At 59.6% G+C, this 14,369-nt stretch overlaps 1 protein-coding gene across 1 annotated transcript in view; it reads right to left on the minus strand.

Annotated features, from left to right (window-relative positions):
- The window catches only part of RFWD3 (ring finger and WD repeat domain 3), a 40,857-nt gene that overhangs the window by 10,283 nt on the left and 16,205 nt on the right, over positions 1-14,369 (minus strand). Inside the window, exons 6-7 of the mRNA XM_009905887.2 lie at positions 12,284-12,398; positions 4,011-4,239 (exon numbers count right to left, since the gene is read on the minus strand). Coding sequence (XP_009904189.2) covers positions 4,011-4,239; positions 12,284-12,398 — 344 coding nt within the window. The remainder of the gene's footprint in view (positions 1-4,010; positions 4,240-12,283; positions 12,399-14,369) is intronic.

Here is a 14,369-nt window from a genome sequence, read left to right on the forward strand (position 1 = left end):
TGCTCCTGCTGGCCACACTCTTCCTGATGCAGGCCAGGATGCCCTTGGCCTTCTTGGCCCCCTGGGCACACTGCTGGCTCCTGTTTAGGCAGCTGTCAATCAGCACCCCCAGGTCCCTCTCTGTTTGGCAGCTCTCAGCCACTCTGCCCCCAGCCTGTAGCTCTGCCTGGGGTTGCTGTGGCCAAAGTGCAGCCCCTGGCACTTGGACTTGTTGAATGCCATCCTGTTGGCCTCTGCCCATCTGCCCAGCCTGGCAAGGTCCCTCTGCAGAGCCCTTCAGCCCTCTAACTGACCAACATCTGCTCCCAGCTTGCTGTCAGCTGCACATTTGCTGATGGCTGACTCAATGCCCTCCTCCAGATCATCAATGAAGATGTTAAAGAGGATGGGGCCCAGTGCTGATCCAGGCACAGCCGCCCCGCAGGCCCCCCTGCGCCGCTGCCCGGCTCTCCCGGCGCCGCCGCCCGGCTCTCCCGGCACCACTGCCCCGCAGGCCCCATGGCACCGCCGCCCGGCTCTCCCGGCACGGCTGCCCCGCAGGCCCCATGGCACCGCTGCCCGGCTCTCCCGGCACGGCTGCCCCGCAGGCCCCATGGCACCGTCGCCCGGCTCTCCCGGCACGGCTGCCCCGCAGGCCCCCCGGCACCGCTGCCCGGCTCTCCCGGCACGGCTGCCCCGCAGGCCCCATGGCACCGCTGCCCGGCTCTCCCGGCACGGCTGCCCCGCAGGCCCCATGGCACCGCTGCCCGGCTCTCCCGGCACCGCTGCCCCGCAGGCCCCATGGCACCGCTGCCCGGCTCTCCCGGCACCGCTGCCCGGCTCTCCCGGCACGGCTGCCCCGCAGGCCCCATGGCACCGCCGCCCGGCTCTCCCGGCACGGCTGCCCCGCAGGCCCCATGGCACCGTCACCCGGCTCTCCCGGCACGGCTGTCCCGCAGGCCCCATGGCACCGCTGCCCGGCTCTCCCGGCACGGCTATCCCGCAGGCCCCATGGCACCGCTGCCCGGCTCTCCCGGCACCGCTGCCCGGCTCTCCCGGCACCGCTGCCCCGCAGGCCCCATGGCACCGCTGCCCGGCTCTCCCGGCACGGCTGTCCCGCAGGCCCCATGGCACCGCTGCCCGGCTCTCCTGGCACAGCTGCCCCGCAGGCTCCATGGCACCGCTGCCCGGCTCTCCCGGCACCGCTGCCCGGCTCTCCCGGCACGGCTGTCCCGCAGGCCCCATGGCACCGCTGCCCGGCTCTCCCGGCACGGCTGTCCCGCAGGCCCCATGGCACCGCTGCCCGGCTCTCCTGGCACAGCTGCCCCGCAGGCCCCATGGCACCGCTGCCCGGCTCTCCCGGCACCGCTGCCCGGCTCTCCCGGCACCGCTGCCCCGCAGGCCCCATGGCACCGCTGCCCGGCTCTCCCGGCACCGCCGCCTGGCTCTCCCGGCACGGCTGTCCCGCAGGCCCCATGGCACCGCTGCCCGGCTCTCCTGGCACAGCTGCCCCGCAGGCTCCATGGCACCGCTGCCCGGCTCTCCCGGCACCGCTGCCCGGCTCTCCCGGCACGGCTGTCCCGCAGGCCCCATGGCACCGCTGCCCGGCTCTCCCGGCACGGCTGTCCCGCAGGCCCCATGGCACCGCTGCCCGGCTCTCCTGGCACAGCTGCCCCGCAGGCTCCATGGCACCGCTGCCCGGCTCTCCCGGCAGCGCTGCCCGGCTCTCCCGGCACGGCTGCCCCGCAGGCCCCATGGCACCGCTGCCCGGCTCTCCCGGCACGGCTGTCCCGCAGGCTCCATGGCACCGCTGCCCGGCTCTCCCGGCACCGCTGCCCGGCTCTCCCGGCACGGCTGTCCCGCAGGCCCCATGGCACTGCCACCCGGCTCTCCCGGCACGGCTGTCCCGCAGGCCCCATGGCACCACCGCCCGGCTCTCCTGGCACGGCTGCCCCGCAGGCCCCATGGCACCGCTGCCCGGCTCTCCTGGCACGGCTGCCCCGCAGGCCCCATGGCACCGCTGCCCGGCTCTCCTGGCACGGCTGCCCCGCAGGCCCCATGGCACCGCTGCCCGGCTCTCCCGGCACGGCTGCCCCGCAGGCCCCATGGCACCGCTGCCCGGCTCTCCCGGCACGGCTGCCCCGCAGGCCCCATGGCACCGTCGCCCGGCTCTCCCGGCACGGCTGTCCCGCAGGCCCCATGGCACCGCTGCCCGGCTCTCCTGGCACAGCTGCCCCGCAGGCTCCATGGCACCGCTGCCCGGCTCTCCCGGCACCGCTGCCCGGCTCTCCCGGCACGGCTGTCCCGCAGGCCCCATGGCACTGCCACCCGGCTCTCCCGGCACGGCTGTCCCGCAGGCCCCATGGCACCACCGCCCGGCTCTCCTGGCACGGCTGCCCCGCAGGCCCCATGGCACCGCTGCCCGGCTCTCCTGGCACGGCTGCCCCGCAGGCCCCATGGCACCGCTGCCCGGCTCTCCCGGCACGGCTGCCCCGCAGGCCCCATGGCACCGCTGCCCGGCTCTCCCGGCACGGCTGCCCCGCAGGCCCCATGGCACCGTCGCCCGGCTCTCCCGGCACGGCTGCCCCGCAGGCCCCATGGCACCGCTGCCCGGCTCTCCTGGCACGGCTGCCCCGCAGGCCCCATGGCACCGCCGCCCGGCTCTCCTGGCACGGCTGCCCCGCAGGCCCCATGGCACCGCCGCCCGGCTCTCCTGGCACGGCTGCCCCGCAGGCCCCATGGCACCGCTGCCCGGCTCTCCCGGCACAGCTGCCCCGCAGGCTCCATGGCACCGCTGCCCGGCTCTCCCGGCACGGCTGCACCGCAGGCTCCATGGCACCGCTGCCCGGCTCTCCCGGCACAGCTGCCCCGCAGGCTCCATGGCACCGCTGCCCGGCTCTCCCGGCACGGCTGTCCCGCAGGCTCCATGGCACCGCTGCCCGGCTCTCCCGGCACGGCTGCCCCGCAGGCTCCATGGCACCGCTGCCCGGCTCTCCCGGCACGGCTGCCCCGCAGGCTCCATGGCACCGCCGCCCAGCTCTCCCGGCACGGCTGTCCCGCAGGCTCCATGGCACCGCCGCCCGGCTCTCCCGACACGGCTGCCCCGCAGGCTCCATGGCACTGCTGCCCGGCTCTCCTGGCACGGTTGCCCCGCAGGCTCCATGGCACCGCTGCCCGTCTCTCCCGGCACGGCTGCCCCGCAGGCCCCATGGCACCGCCGCCCGGCTCTCCCGGCACGGCTGCCCCGCAGGCTCCATGGCACTGCTGCCCGGCTCTCCTGGCACGGTTGCCCCGCAGGCTCCATGGCACCGCTGCCCGGCTCTCCCGGCACGGTTGCCCCGCAGGCTCCATGGCACTGCTGCCCGGCTCTCCCGGCACGGCTGCCCCGCAGGCCCCATGGCACCGCCGCCCGCCTCTCCCGGCACGGCTGTCCCGCAGGCCCCATGGCACCGCTGCCCGGCTCTCCCGGCACGGCTGCCCCGCAGGCTCCATGGCACCGCCGCCCAGCTCTCCCGGCACGGCTGCCCCGCAGGCCCCATGGCACCGCTGCCCGGCTCTCCCGGCACGGCTGCCCCGCAGGCCCCCCTGCTCCAGCAGGCACACACAGCAGCTTGCCCAGGATCACCATGGCCAAGGGGGATTGGGATCTCCCCAGAGAAGGAGACTCTACCACCTCTCTGGGCAGCCTGCTCCAGGCCTCCAGCACTCTCACATCAAGCAAGTTTCTCCTGTTCAGATGGAACCTCCTGGGCTGCCAGTTTGTGCCCACCGTCCCTTGCCCTGTCCCTGGGCACCATTGACAAGAGTCTGGTGCCAGCCTCTTGCCTCCCAACCTTTAGCTCTGGCTGAGCACTGCTCAGATCCCCTCTGGGGCTGCTCTTCTGCAGACTACAAAGCCCTGCATGTGCACTCCCAGGTTACAAGGCACCTGGCAAAGGTCAAGCAAAGAAGTGGGGAGCAGGCAGCGAGTAGAAAACATGAGGACCTTTCCCCTGTGACCCCCCCCCTGAAATCTTGACTTGCTCCATTACCAGGAATGAAAGTAGACTGTGGAGAAGATGCTGATACCACCAGACAGCTCAGGGGGTCACAGTAGGCCATTACTCTGCAGGTCCCACTCTGAGAGACCTGGAAAACCTTTTCCAAGTGGTACTTGCGCTGGCTTTGGCTGGAGGGGAGGCTGCCTGGCAGCTGGCTGCGGGAGCTGCTGGGTTGCTGAGAAGCACTCAGGTTCTGCTGGGCCACCAGAGCCTTCAGCTCCTGCAAAGAAAAAGACCCAAAGAGCTTTTAATGCATCACTGGTGATAGAAGAGAAGTAGCCAGGTTGGAAAAGACCTCAGAGATCATCAAGCCCAGCCTATCACCCAACACCATCTGATCAACTCAACCATGGCACCAAGTGCCTCAGCCAGGCTCTTCCTAAACACCTCCAGGGATGGGGACTCCACCACCTCCCTGGGCAGCACATCCCAAGGGCCAATCTCTCTTGCTGGGAAGAACTTCTTCCTGACATCCAGGCTGAAGCTCCCCTGGCACAGCTTGAGACTGTGTCCTCTTGTTCTGGTGCTGGGTGCCTGGGACAAGAGCCCAACCCCCACCTGGCTCCAACCTCCCTTCAGGGAGTTGCAGAGAGCAAGAAGGTCTCCCCTGAGCCTCCTCTTCTGCAGGCTAAGCAACCCCAGCTCCCTCGGCCTCTCCTCCCAGGGCTGTGCCCCAGACCCCTCCCCAGCTTTGTTGCCCTTCTCTGGACACCTTCCAGCAGCTCAACCTCTTTCCTAACCTGAGGAGCCCAGAACTGGACAGGGGACTCAAGGTGTGGCCTGAGCAGTGATGTAACATTGGGGGAGGCTATCTGTTCCAGGTGCCCTCACTGTACTACTTCTCAGATAAAGAGGAAGAAGATGATCCCATTTCCACCCTGTTCCTGAAATCCTGGATTTCCAAGTCCCCTGATCACCACAGCAAGCAACAGCAGCATTCAAATAGAATAGAATAAACCAGGTTGGAAGAGACCTTCAAGATCATCCAGTCCAACCTATCACCCAACACCATCTAATCAACTCAACCATGGCACCAAGCACCCTCTCAAGTCTCCTCCTGAACACCTCCAGGGATGGGGACTCCACCACCTCCCTGGGCAGCCCATTCCAATGGGCAATCACTCTCTCTGTGTAGAACTTCCTCCTAACCTCCCCTGGCACAGCTTGAGACTGTGTCCTCTTGTTCTGATGCTGCTTGCCTGGGAGAAGAGACCAACCCCCACCTGGCTCCAACCTCCCTTCAGGGAATTGGAGAGAGCAAGAAGGTCACCCCTGAGCCTCCTCTTCTGCAGGCTAAGCAACCCCAGCTCCCTCAGCCTCTCCTCATAGGGCTTGTGTTCCAAACCCTTCACCAACTTTGTTGCCCTTCTCTGGACACCCTCCAGCAAGTCAACCTCCACTCTGACTGCCTGAGTGCACCTGGAGTCCGTTACTCTGTGTGTGCTGGACCCTGTGAAAGGGAGGGCATCTGGGCAACACTTAGCAGCCAATCATTATTACCAGATCAATGCTGTTAAGAAGAGAAGGAGCTGCCAAGTATGACAGGCAGCCAAACCACAAGAGGGGGGGGAATAAAAAAAAGTCAATTAAAGCCATTTGCCAGAGCTTCCAAAATACCCCATAGCAAAGGAAAGAAATCAAATCCAATCAAATCCTAAAAGCCCAAAGTTGCACCAGAAAGGGCACTGCAGGAAGCCAGGCCGTCTGCCTAATGAGGACAACCCCCTTCTTGTAAGCCCTGGGCAGCAAATTCCAGGAACCATGCAACTCTCAAGAGCTCCTGCTTTGTTTTCTGCCACCTCCCCACCCCCCCAACTCTTCTTCCATCTCCACTGATCAATGCTCCAGGATGGGCAGAAACACGGCCAAGGAGAGCTTCCACCAGCGACAGGCGGGAGGACAGCTTTAGACCGGGTCCAGTTCTGGAGCCTCTGTGCCAGGAAGGCTCTGGAGGGGCTGGGAGGTGTCCAGAGAAGGGCCAGGAGGGGGAGCAGAGGGCTGGAGCTGCTCTGAGCACAGCCTGAGAGGGTTGGGGTTGTGCAGGCTGCAGAGGAGAAGGCTCCAGGGAGACCTTCCTGTGGCCTTCCAGGAGCTGAAGGGGGCTGCAGGAAAGCTGGGGAGGGACTTTGGAGGGGGTCAGGGAGGGATAGGACTTGGGGGGATGGAGCAAAAGGAGAAGTGGGGAGATTCAGATTGGATGTGAGGAAGAAGTTGTTGGCCAGGAGGGTGGTGAGAGCCTGGCCCAGGCTGCCCAGGGAGGTGGTGGAAGCCTCCTGGCTGGAGGTTTTGAAGGCCAGGTTGGATGTGGCTGTGAGCAACCTGCTGTGGTGTGAGGTGTCCCTACCCATGGCAGGGAGGCTGGAACTAGATGATCCTTGAGGTGCCTTCCAGCCCTAACAATTCTATGATTAGGAAGAAATTCTTTACAGTGGGGGTGGGGAGAGCCTGGCACAGGTTGCCCAGGGAGGTTGTGGCTGTCCCCTCCCTAGAGGTGTTGAAGGCCAGGCTGGATGAGGCCTTCAGCAACCTGGGCTGGTGGAAGGGGCCCTTGCCCATGGCAGTGGGGCTGGAAATGGATGATCCTTAAGATCCCTTCCAACTCAAACCATTTTATGAGCAAAACATTCCTAGAACTCCTCTTTCTTCAGAGATCATCAGGGAAGAGGTGGGTATGCCAGACATGGCACTGGCACAGCAGAAGCCAACTTAAAAAGGGCCTCCAAAAAGCATTTTCAGCAGCTTGTTGCAACCCAAGGGCAAAACTAGAGAGCACAGAAGCCCAAGGATGTTGGAGAGAGCATGTAGATGAATGTCTGAGCAGCAAGGACTGTGCTTCTAACACTGACATGTTTTAAAACAGCTAAGGACTGCCAAGAATCTGTCAGGAAACTGTGAGCCAGCTTCCACATGGAAGCAGCCAGGGCCATTAGACTCACCTCCAAGCAAAGGCAGCAGTTCTCAGAGGCAAGCTCAAAGCTCAAGCTCTGCATCAGCAGTTATCAAGACTTCTAACTTTGGAAACTGCTTAAGAGGAGAGCAATTCTGGGGTACATAAAGGAGAGTGTGGACAGCAGGTCGAGGCAGGATCTCCTCCCACTCTACTCTGCCCTACTGAGCACAGCCAGAGAACTGGGTGCAGCTCTGGGCTCCCCAGCTCAAGAGAGACAGGGAACTACTGGAGAGGGTCCAGCAGAAGCTACAAAGATGAGGAGGCACCTGAAGCATCTCTGTGAGGAGCAAAGGCTGAGAGCCCTGGGGCTGAGAGCCTGGAGAAGAGCAGCCCCACAGGGGAGCTGAGCAATGCTCAGCAAGAGCTGAAGGGCCTGTGGGGGGCAAGAGGCTGGGGCCAGACTCTTGTCAGTGGTGCCCAGGGACAAGGAGAAATGGGCACAAACTGGCACCCAAGAGTTTCCATCTGATGATGAGAAGCATCTTTGGTGTGAAGGTGCTGTGAGCAGGCTGCCAATAGAGGTTGTGAAGCCTCTGTCTCTGGAGAGATTCCAGCCCCAGCTGGATGTTGTGCTCCTGGGCAAGCTGCTGTGGGTGCCCTGCTTTAACAGGGGGGGTTGGACTGGATGATCTCCAGAGGTCCCTTCCAACCCTCATCATGCTGGGATTCTGTGACGCTCATCTGATCAGCTTTGCATCAAATAGACTGCAGGTTTCTCCAGGACATGGAATTGAATCTGAAGACTCAGGATGATGCCATCAGAGCAACAATAAAACAGCCTGGGGAGAAAGAAGAGGGTGGGGGCTGCCAAGGAGGGCAAATGGAAGTTGCAGCTTTGGGTTTCAAGGAAGCAGAGAGTAAAATCCTGGGTAACTGAAAAGAGAGAGGCTTTCAGTCACCATAATTAATATCCTCATTATTTGTGAAAGGCAGGAGGATTCCACCACCACTGAGGATCAGAAGAGGTCACAAATGATTGGTTGCTCTGGGGAGCTCCTAAAACTTCCCTTGTCACCTGCACTCAGCATTCAACTCTTACCCAAGTTACTAGAAAGGAAACCAGGCCATTAAACCCACCAGGACTGGGCAGTGTTTACATTCCAACACAAGCCAGCAGAGCCAGGCAGTCCCTCCTGGAGGCACATCACCAAGGGGATTAAAGCTGCTGCACTGCAGGCTAAGTTCCACTAACTGTGCTCAGAGGAGCAAGCTTTTGGGAACATCCCCTCCTGCCTTGCTGTGAGGTGCTTGGCAGGGCTCTCCTGATCCTTGGTGTTAACTAAGGGGCTCAAGGGCATGCTCACTGCTTCTGTGATTGCCTCCTGGAGGCCTCCTGCTTGCCATGGAGGTGATGAACAAACCCCAGGGAAATGCAAGGATGCACAGCAGAAGGCTTCTTGAGGAAGATGTATGGGGAGAGGCAGCTAGAGAGCACAGTGAGCAGGAAAGAATAAACTGCAGCTAGAGCCCAGAATGCCTGAATCTCAGCATGGTGGAGGTTGAAAGGGACCTCTGGAGATCATCCAGTCCAAGGCCCTGTACCAGCAGGGCACCCAGAGCAGCTTGCCCAGGATCACCATGGGCAGTGGGGGTTGGAAGCTCTCCAGTGAAAGAGTCTCCAACCTCTCTGGGCAGCCTGCTCCAAAGACATTTCTCCTCCTGCTCAAATGGACCCTCCTGGGTTCCACTTTGTGCCCATTGCCCCTTGCTCTGTCCCTGGGCACTACTGACAAGAGCCTGGCCCCAGCCTCTTGCCTCCCACCTTTTAGCTCTTGCTGAGCATTGACCAGATGCCCTCTGGGGCTGCTCCTCCTCAGGCTCAACAGCTCCAGGGCTCTCAGCTTTTCCTCTTCAGAGAGCTGCCCCAGACCCCTCAGCATCTCCATAGCCTCTGCTGGACACTCCAGTAACTACTAGAGAACTAGAATTGGGGAGCCCAGAACTAGATACAGTAGTTCAGATGTGGCCTCAGTAGAGCAGAGCAGATGAGGAAGAGAGCTTTCCTCACCTGCTGGCCACACTCCTCTTAAAGCACACATCCTCCCTGGACCTCCCAGTGTTTGGCTGTCCTCACCACCCTCACCACTGTGATTCTGTGATCTGCTTGCACACACTCCACACCTGGAGTGACAATGCCCTTAAGAAACTCAACACTGAAGGCCCCCATCTAGGGTTAGGCAAGAAACCTCCTTCCACCCTCAAAAGTCCTAAGCCAAGTAGCTGCTTTACTAATGGCCTCTGTGAGAAGAAACTTGTTAGGCTCAAAACCTGATCAAACACCACAGAGCCTTAGTCCAGGCTTCCCTGCTGCTCCCCAGCAAGTTGTTTTACTTTGGGTTTACTCCCAGTATAAACAAGCATCTTCAAATTGCTTCCAGCAGCCACATTAAGCACTGCAGGACAGTGATGAATGCAGTCTAAACACTGAAACAGAGCTTAAAGAACACAGGGCACTTAATCTTCATAACGTGGGACTTCAAACCACTTAGACCTGATGCTCCATCATTTGGGCACACAAACAATTCCAGGAGGACATTAGGGACCTGCAGGTCTCTCTCACTCACATTTTCCTTATGCCAAAGTTGGAAGTGGACCCATTTGCTCCTGAGCTTGGAGGAGTACAAAGCTGCAAGGCAGGAACTCAGGCAACCAATTTCACCAGCCTGATCTTACATCAGACAGGAAGACTTCAAAGAGGATGTTGCTTAATGTACAGAACATGAACAGCCAAGGCCAGAAAGACTCCAGGAGTAGAGAAAGTCAAGTGAGTGACTAGAGAGTGAGAGACACCACCTGCTTCCCACAACAACAAAAGAACCAAACTGGTTACAAACCAGGCTCCTGGAAAACCCTGCACTGCTGGAACACAGCACAGAACGGTCACAGCATGGTGGGGGCTGGAAGTGGACCTCTGCAGATCAACCAGACCAAGCCCTTGGCTAAAGCAGGGGCACCCACAGCAGCTTGCCCAGGATCACAGTGGCCAGGTGAGGTTAGAAGGCCAATGGCATCCTGGCCTGCAGCAGGAACAGTGTGGGCAGCAGGAGCAGGGAGGTCATTGTGCCCTGTGCTCAGCACTGCTCAGGCCACACCTGGAGTCCTGTGTCCAGCTCTGGGCTCCTCAGTTTAGGAAAGAGGTTGAGCTGCTGGAAGATGTCCAGAGAAGGGCAACAAAGCTGGGGAGGGGTCTGGAGCACAGCCCTGGGAGGAGAGGCTGAGGGAGCTGGGGTTGGAGCCTGGAGAAGAGGCTCAGGGGAGACCTCCTTGCTCTCTCCAACTCCCTGCAGGGAGGTTGGAGCCAGGTGGGGCTTGGTCTCTTCTCCCAGGCAACCAGCACCAGAACAAGAGGACACAGTCTCAGGCTGCACCAGGGGAGGTTTAGGCTGGAGGCTAGGAAGAAGTTCTTCACTGAGATAGTTGTTGGCCCTTGGGATGTGCTGCCCAGGGAGGTGGTGGAGTCCCCATCCCTGGAGGTGTTTAGGAAGAGGGGAGTGGATGAGGCACTTGGTGCCATGGTTTAGTTGATTCAATGGGTTTGGGTGATCTCAAAGGTCTCTTCCAACCTGGTTAATTCTATGCTATTCTTCAGAGGAGGAGACTCCACAACCTCTCTGGGCAGCCTGCTCCAGGGCTCACACCAAAGAAGTTTTTCTTCATGTTCAGATGGAACCTCCTGGGTTTCAGTTTGTGCCTGTTGCTGGGCACCACTGAAAGGCATCTGGCCCCATCCTCTTGCCCCTCACAACCTTTAGCTCTTGCTGAACATTGATCAGAACCCCTCTCAAGCTGCTCTTCTCCAGACTACAAAGCCCTGCATGAGTACTCCCAAGTTACAAGGCACATACAGAAGTCAAGCAGAGAAGTGAGGAGCAGGCAGCAAGTAGAAAACATAAGGAACTTTCCCTTGTGACCCCCCCCCCAAATCTTGACTTGCTCCATTACCAGGAATAAAAGTAGACTGTGGAGAAGGTGCTGATACCACAAGAGAACTCAGCAGGTCACTCTGCAGCTCCCCATCTGACACAACACAAAACACTCTTCCAAGTGGTACTTTGCTCCTAAGTGCTCCAAGAAGTTGCCATTACAGCCTTACTACAGAGAGTCTCAAAATGCAGAGGGAAAGGTGAGGAGAAGTTTGGTGCTGCAACATCAGCAGCCAAAAACCAAACCTCTACTGCTAAGCTGCACTGGCAACTTCGGGTCTTCAATAGAACAGAATAAACCAGGTTGGAAGAGACCTTCGAGATAGAGTCCAACCTATCAACCAATCCAACACCACCTAAACAACTCAACCATGGCACCAAGCACCCTCTCAACTCTCCTCCTGAACACCACCAATGATGGTGACTCCACCACCTCCCCAGGCAGCCCATCCCAATGGGCAATCACTCTCTCTGTGTACAACTTCTTCCTAACATCCAGCCTAAACCTCCCCTGGTGCAGCCTGAGACTGTGTCCTCTTGTTCTGGTGCTGGGTGCCTGGGAGAAGAGACCAACCTCTGCCTGTCTACAACCACCTTCAGGTAGCTGTAGAGAGCAATAAGGTCTCCCCTGAGCCTCCTCTTCTCCAGGCTAAGCAACCCCAGCTCCCTCAGCCTCTCCTCACAGGGCTGTGTTCCAAACCCCTCCCCAGCTTTGTTGCCCTTCTCTGGACACCTTCCAGCAAGTCAACCTCTTTCCTAACCTGAGGAGCCCAGAACTGGACACAGGACTCAAGGTGTGGCCTAACCAGTGCAGTGTACAGGGGCACAATGACCTCCCTGCTCCTGCTGGCCACACTCTTCCTGATGCAGGCCAGGATGCCATTGGCCCTCTTGGCTGCCTGGGCACACTGCAGGCTCATGTTCAGCCTACCATCAACCAGCACCCCCAGGTCCCTCTCTGCCTGGCTGCTCTCAGCCACTCTGCCCCCAGCCTGCAGCACTGCCTGGGGTTGCTGTGGCCAATGTGCAGCCCCTGGCACTTGGATGTGTTCAATCTCCTGCCCTTGGCCTCTGCCCATCTGCCCAGCCTGGCAAGGTCCCTCTGCAGAGCCCTTCTACCCTCCAGCAGACCAACTCCTGCCCCCAGCTTGCTGTCAGCTGCAAGTTTACTGCTGATGGACTCACTGCTCTCAAGAGAGCAATCTCCTGCAGGATGCAAAGGGGGCAGGCTGGGAGGTACAGGATGCTCCTGATGATTCCCTAAATGAGCTCACTAAATCTTGCTGCTTATTAAAACTCCAAGTCTGTCTCCTCTGCTCAGAGGGGACATGGAAAAGATGTGTTGAAGGGACAGGGAATGCTCTGTGTATTGGCAGCAGTCAGACCCTCACCTGGACTTGCTTGCGGAGCTTGCTGCACTCATCCGTCAGAACCTGCAGCTGGAGGCGGCTCCGCGCGGACTCCAGCTCTGCTTCTCTCCTCAGCTTCTGCTCCTGCTCCAAAGAGCTGCAGCAACAACAGAAAGGCAACCCTTACAATCACAGAATGGTCCAGGCTGACCCCCCTGCACTCAGCAGGGACATCCCCAACTAGATCAGGCTGCCCAGGGCCTCATTGAGTTGAGTATCTCCGGGGAAGGGACCTCAACCACCTCCCTGGGCAACCTGTTCCAGTGTTCCACCACCCTTGTAGTGAAGAGCTTGTTCCTCACATCCAGTCTAAACCTGCTCTTCTCTACCTACTTCCCACCTTGAGTCCTGTGTCCAGTTCTGGGCCCCTCAGTTTAAGGAGGACGTTGAGACACTTGAATGTGTCCAGAGAAAGGCAACGAGGCTGGGGAGGGACCTTGAGCACAGCCCTGTGAGGAGAGTGAGGGAGTTGAGGTTGCTTAGCCTGGAGAGGAGGAGGCTCAGGGGAGACCTCATTGCTCTCTACAACTACCTGAAGGGAGGTTGTAGCCAGGAAGGGGTTGGTCTCTTCTCTCAGGCACCCAGCACCAGAACAAGAGGACACAGTCTCAAGCTGTGCCAGGGGAAGTTTAGGCTGGAGGCGAGGAGAAAGTTCTTCACTGAGAGAGTCATTCATCATTGGGATGTGCTGCCCAGGGAGGTGGTGGAGTCCCCAGCCCTGGAGGTGTTCAAGAGGGGATTGGCACTTGGAGCCATGGTTTAGTCATGAGGTCTGTGGTGCCAGGTTGGACTTTATGATCTTTGAGGTCTCTTCCAACCTTGGTGATACTGTGATAGTTTGAAGCCGTTGTCCCTGGTCCTGTCACTGCAGGCCTTCAGGAACAGTCTCTCCATCCTTCTTGTAGCCCCCTTCAGGTACTGGAAGGCTGCTATTAGGTCTCCCACATGATTCCAACCTCCTTTCAGAAAGCTGCAGAATGGCAGGTCTCCCCTCAGCCCCCTTTTCCTCCAGACTAAACATCCCCAGTTTCCTGCTCCTCACCAGACCCGTTCTCCAGACCCTTCACCAACTTGGCTGCCCTTCTCTGGACGTGCTCCAGCCCCTCAATGGACTTCTTGGACTGAGGGGCCCATAACCAAACCCAGTACTTGAGGTGTGGCCTCACCAGCACCTAGTTCAGGGAAGTCAAGCACTGCCCTGGTCCTGCTGGCCATGCTGATCCAGGATGCTGGTGGCCTTCATGGGCACACCTCTGGCTCAACTTCAGCCAACTGTCAGCCAATACTCCCAGGCTCTTTTTCTGCTGGGCAGTTTGCAGCCACTCTGCCCCAAGCCTGGAGCATTCATGGGGCTGTCACCAAGCACAGAGCTGGATGACTTCCCTACAGCTCCTTCACCTGATTTTCTTCTTGCTGCAGCAAGCACACATGCAGTGCTGTATTCACCTATGGCAAACATTCTTCACACAAGTAGCCAGAGCCTGCAGGTTCTTTGTTTTCAGTGAGGACCAAGCCCCACAACCTCATGCCTAGTTCAAGGCCACATGCAGGCATCAGGGTTCATGTTTCTCCTTCACTGGTGGCTGTGTGCCACAGGGCAGCCACTGCCAGCCAGCTGGGCTGTTACTGCTGTCAGCCTCCCAGCTTGAAGGGGAAGGGCTGCAGCAAGACTGAGACACAGGCAGCAGTTAGACAACTGCCTCTCCACGAGAGATCACAGCACTGAGACACCCCAATGCCTTCTGTGCTTTGGAGAAAGCCTTACTTATCATGTGTTTGGCAGTGTCAGTCCAGGAAAAGCAGCATGACCCTTCTAAAGGTACAGCTCAAACACCATCAGGCAGTGGCAATCTGGACAGAAGAGATCTTTTCCCTTTGTGCCAGTTACTCCTGAATCATTTCTGATGAATAATGAGCAGGACAGTGAGGTTTCTGTTGCAAGGCAGCACTGGAAGGACAGCAGTGTAGTTAGAGAGGGGTGAAGACAACCCCAATTAAATTCAGGAGAACTCAGCTGCAGCCTTTTAATTTCAGGAGTGTATCTGTGACAGCATCAGGCTGCAAGGAA

The sequence above is a fragment of the Dryobates pubescens genome, chromosome 19 (assembly GCF_014839835.1).
Source record: "Dryobates pubescens isolate bDryPub1 chromosome 19, bDryPub1.pri, whole genome shotgun sequence".
Taxonomy (NCBI): domain Eukaryota; kingdom Metazoa; phylum Chordata; class Aves; order Piciformes; family Picidae; genus Dryobates; species Dryobates pubescens.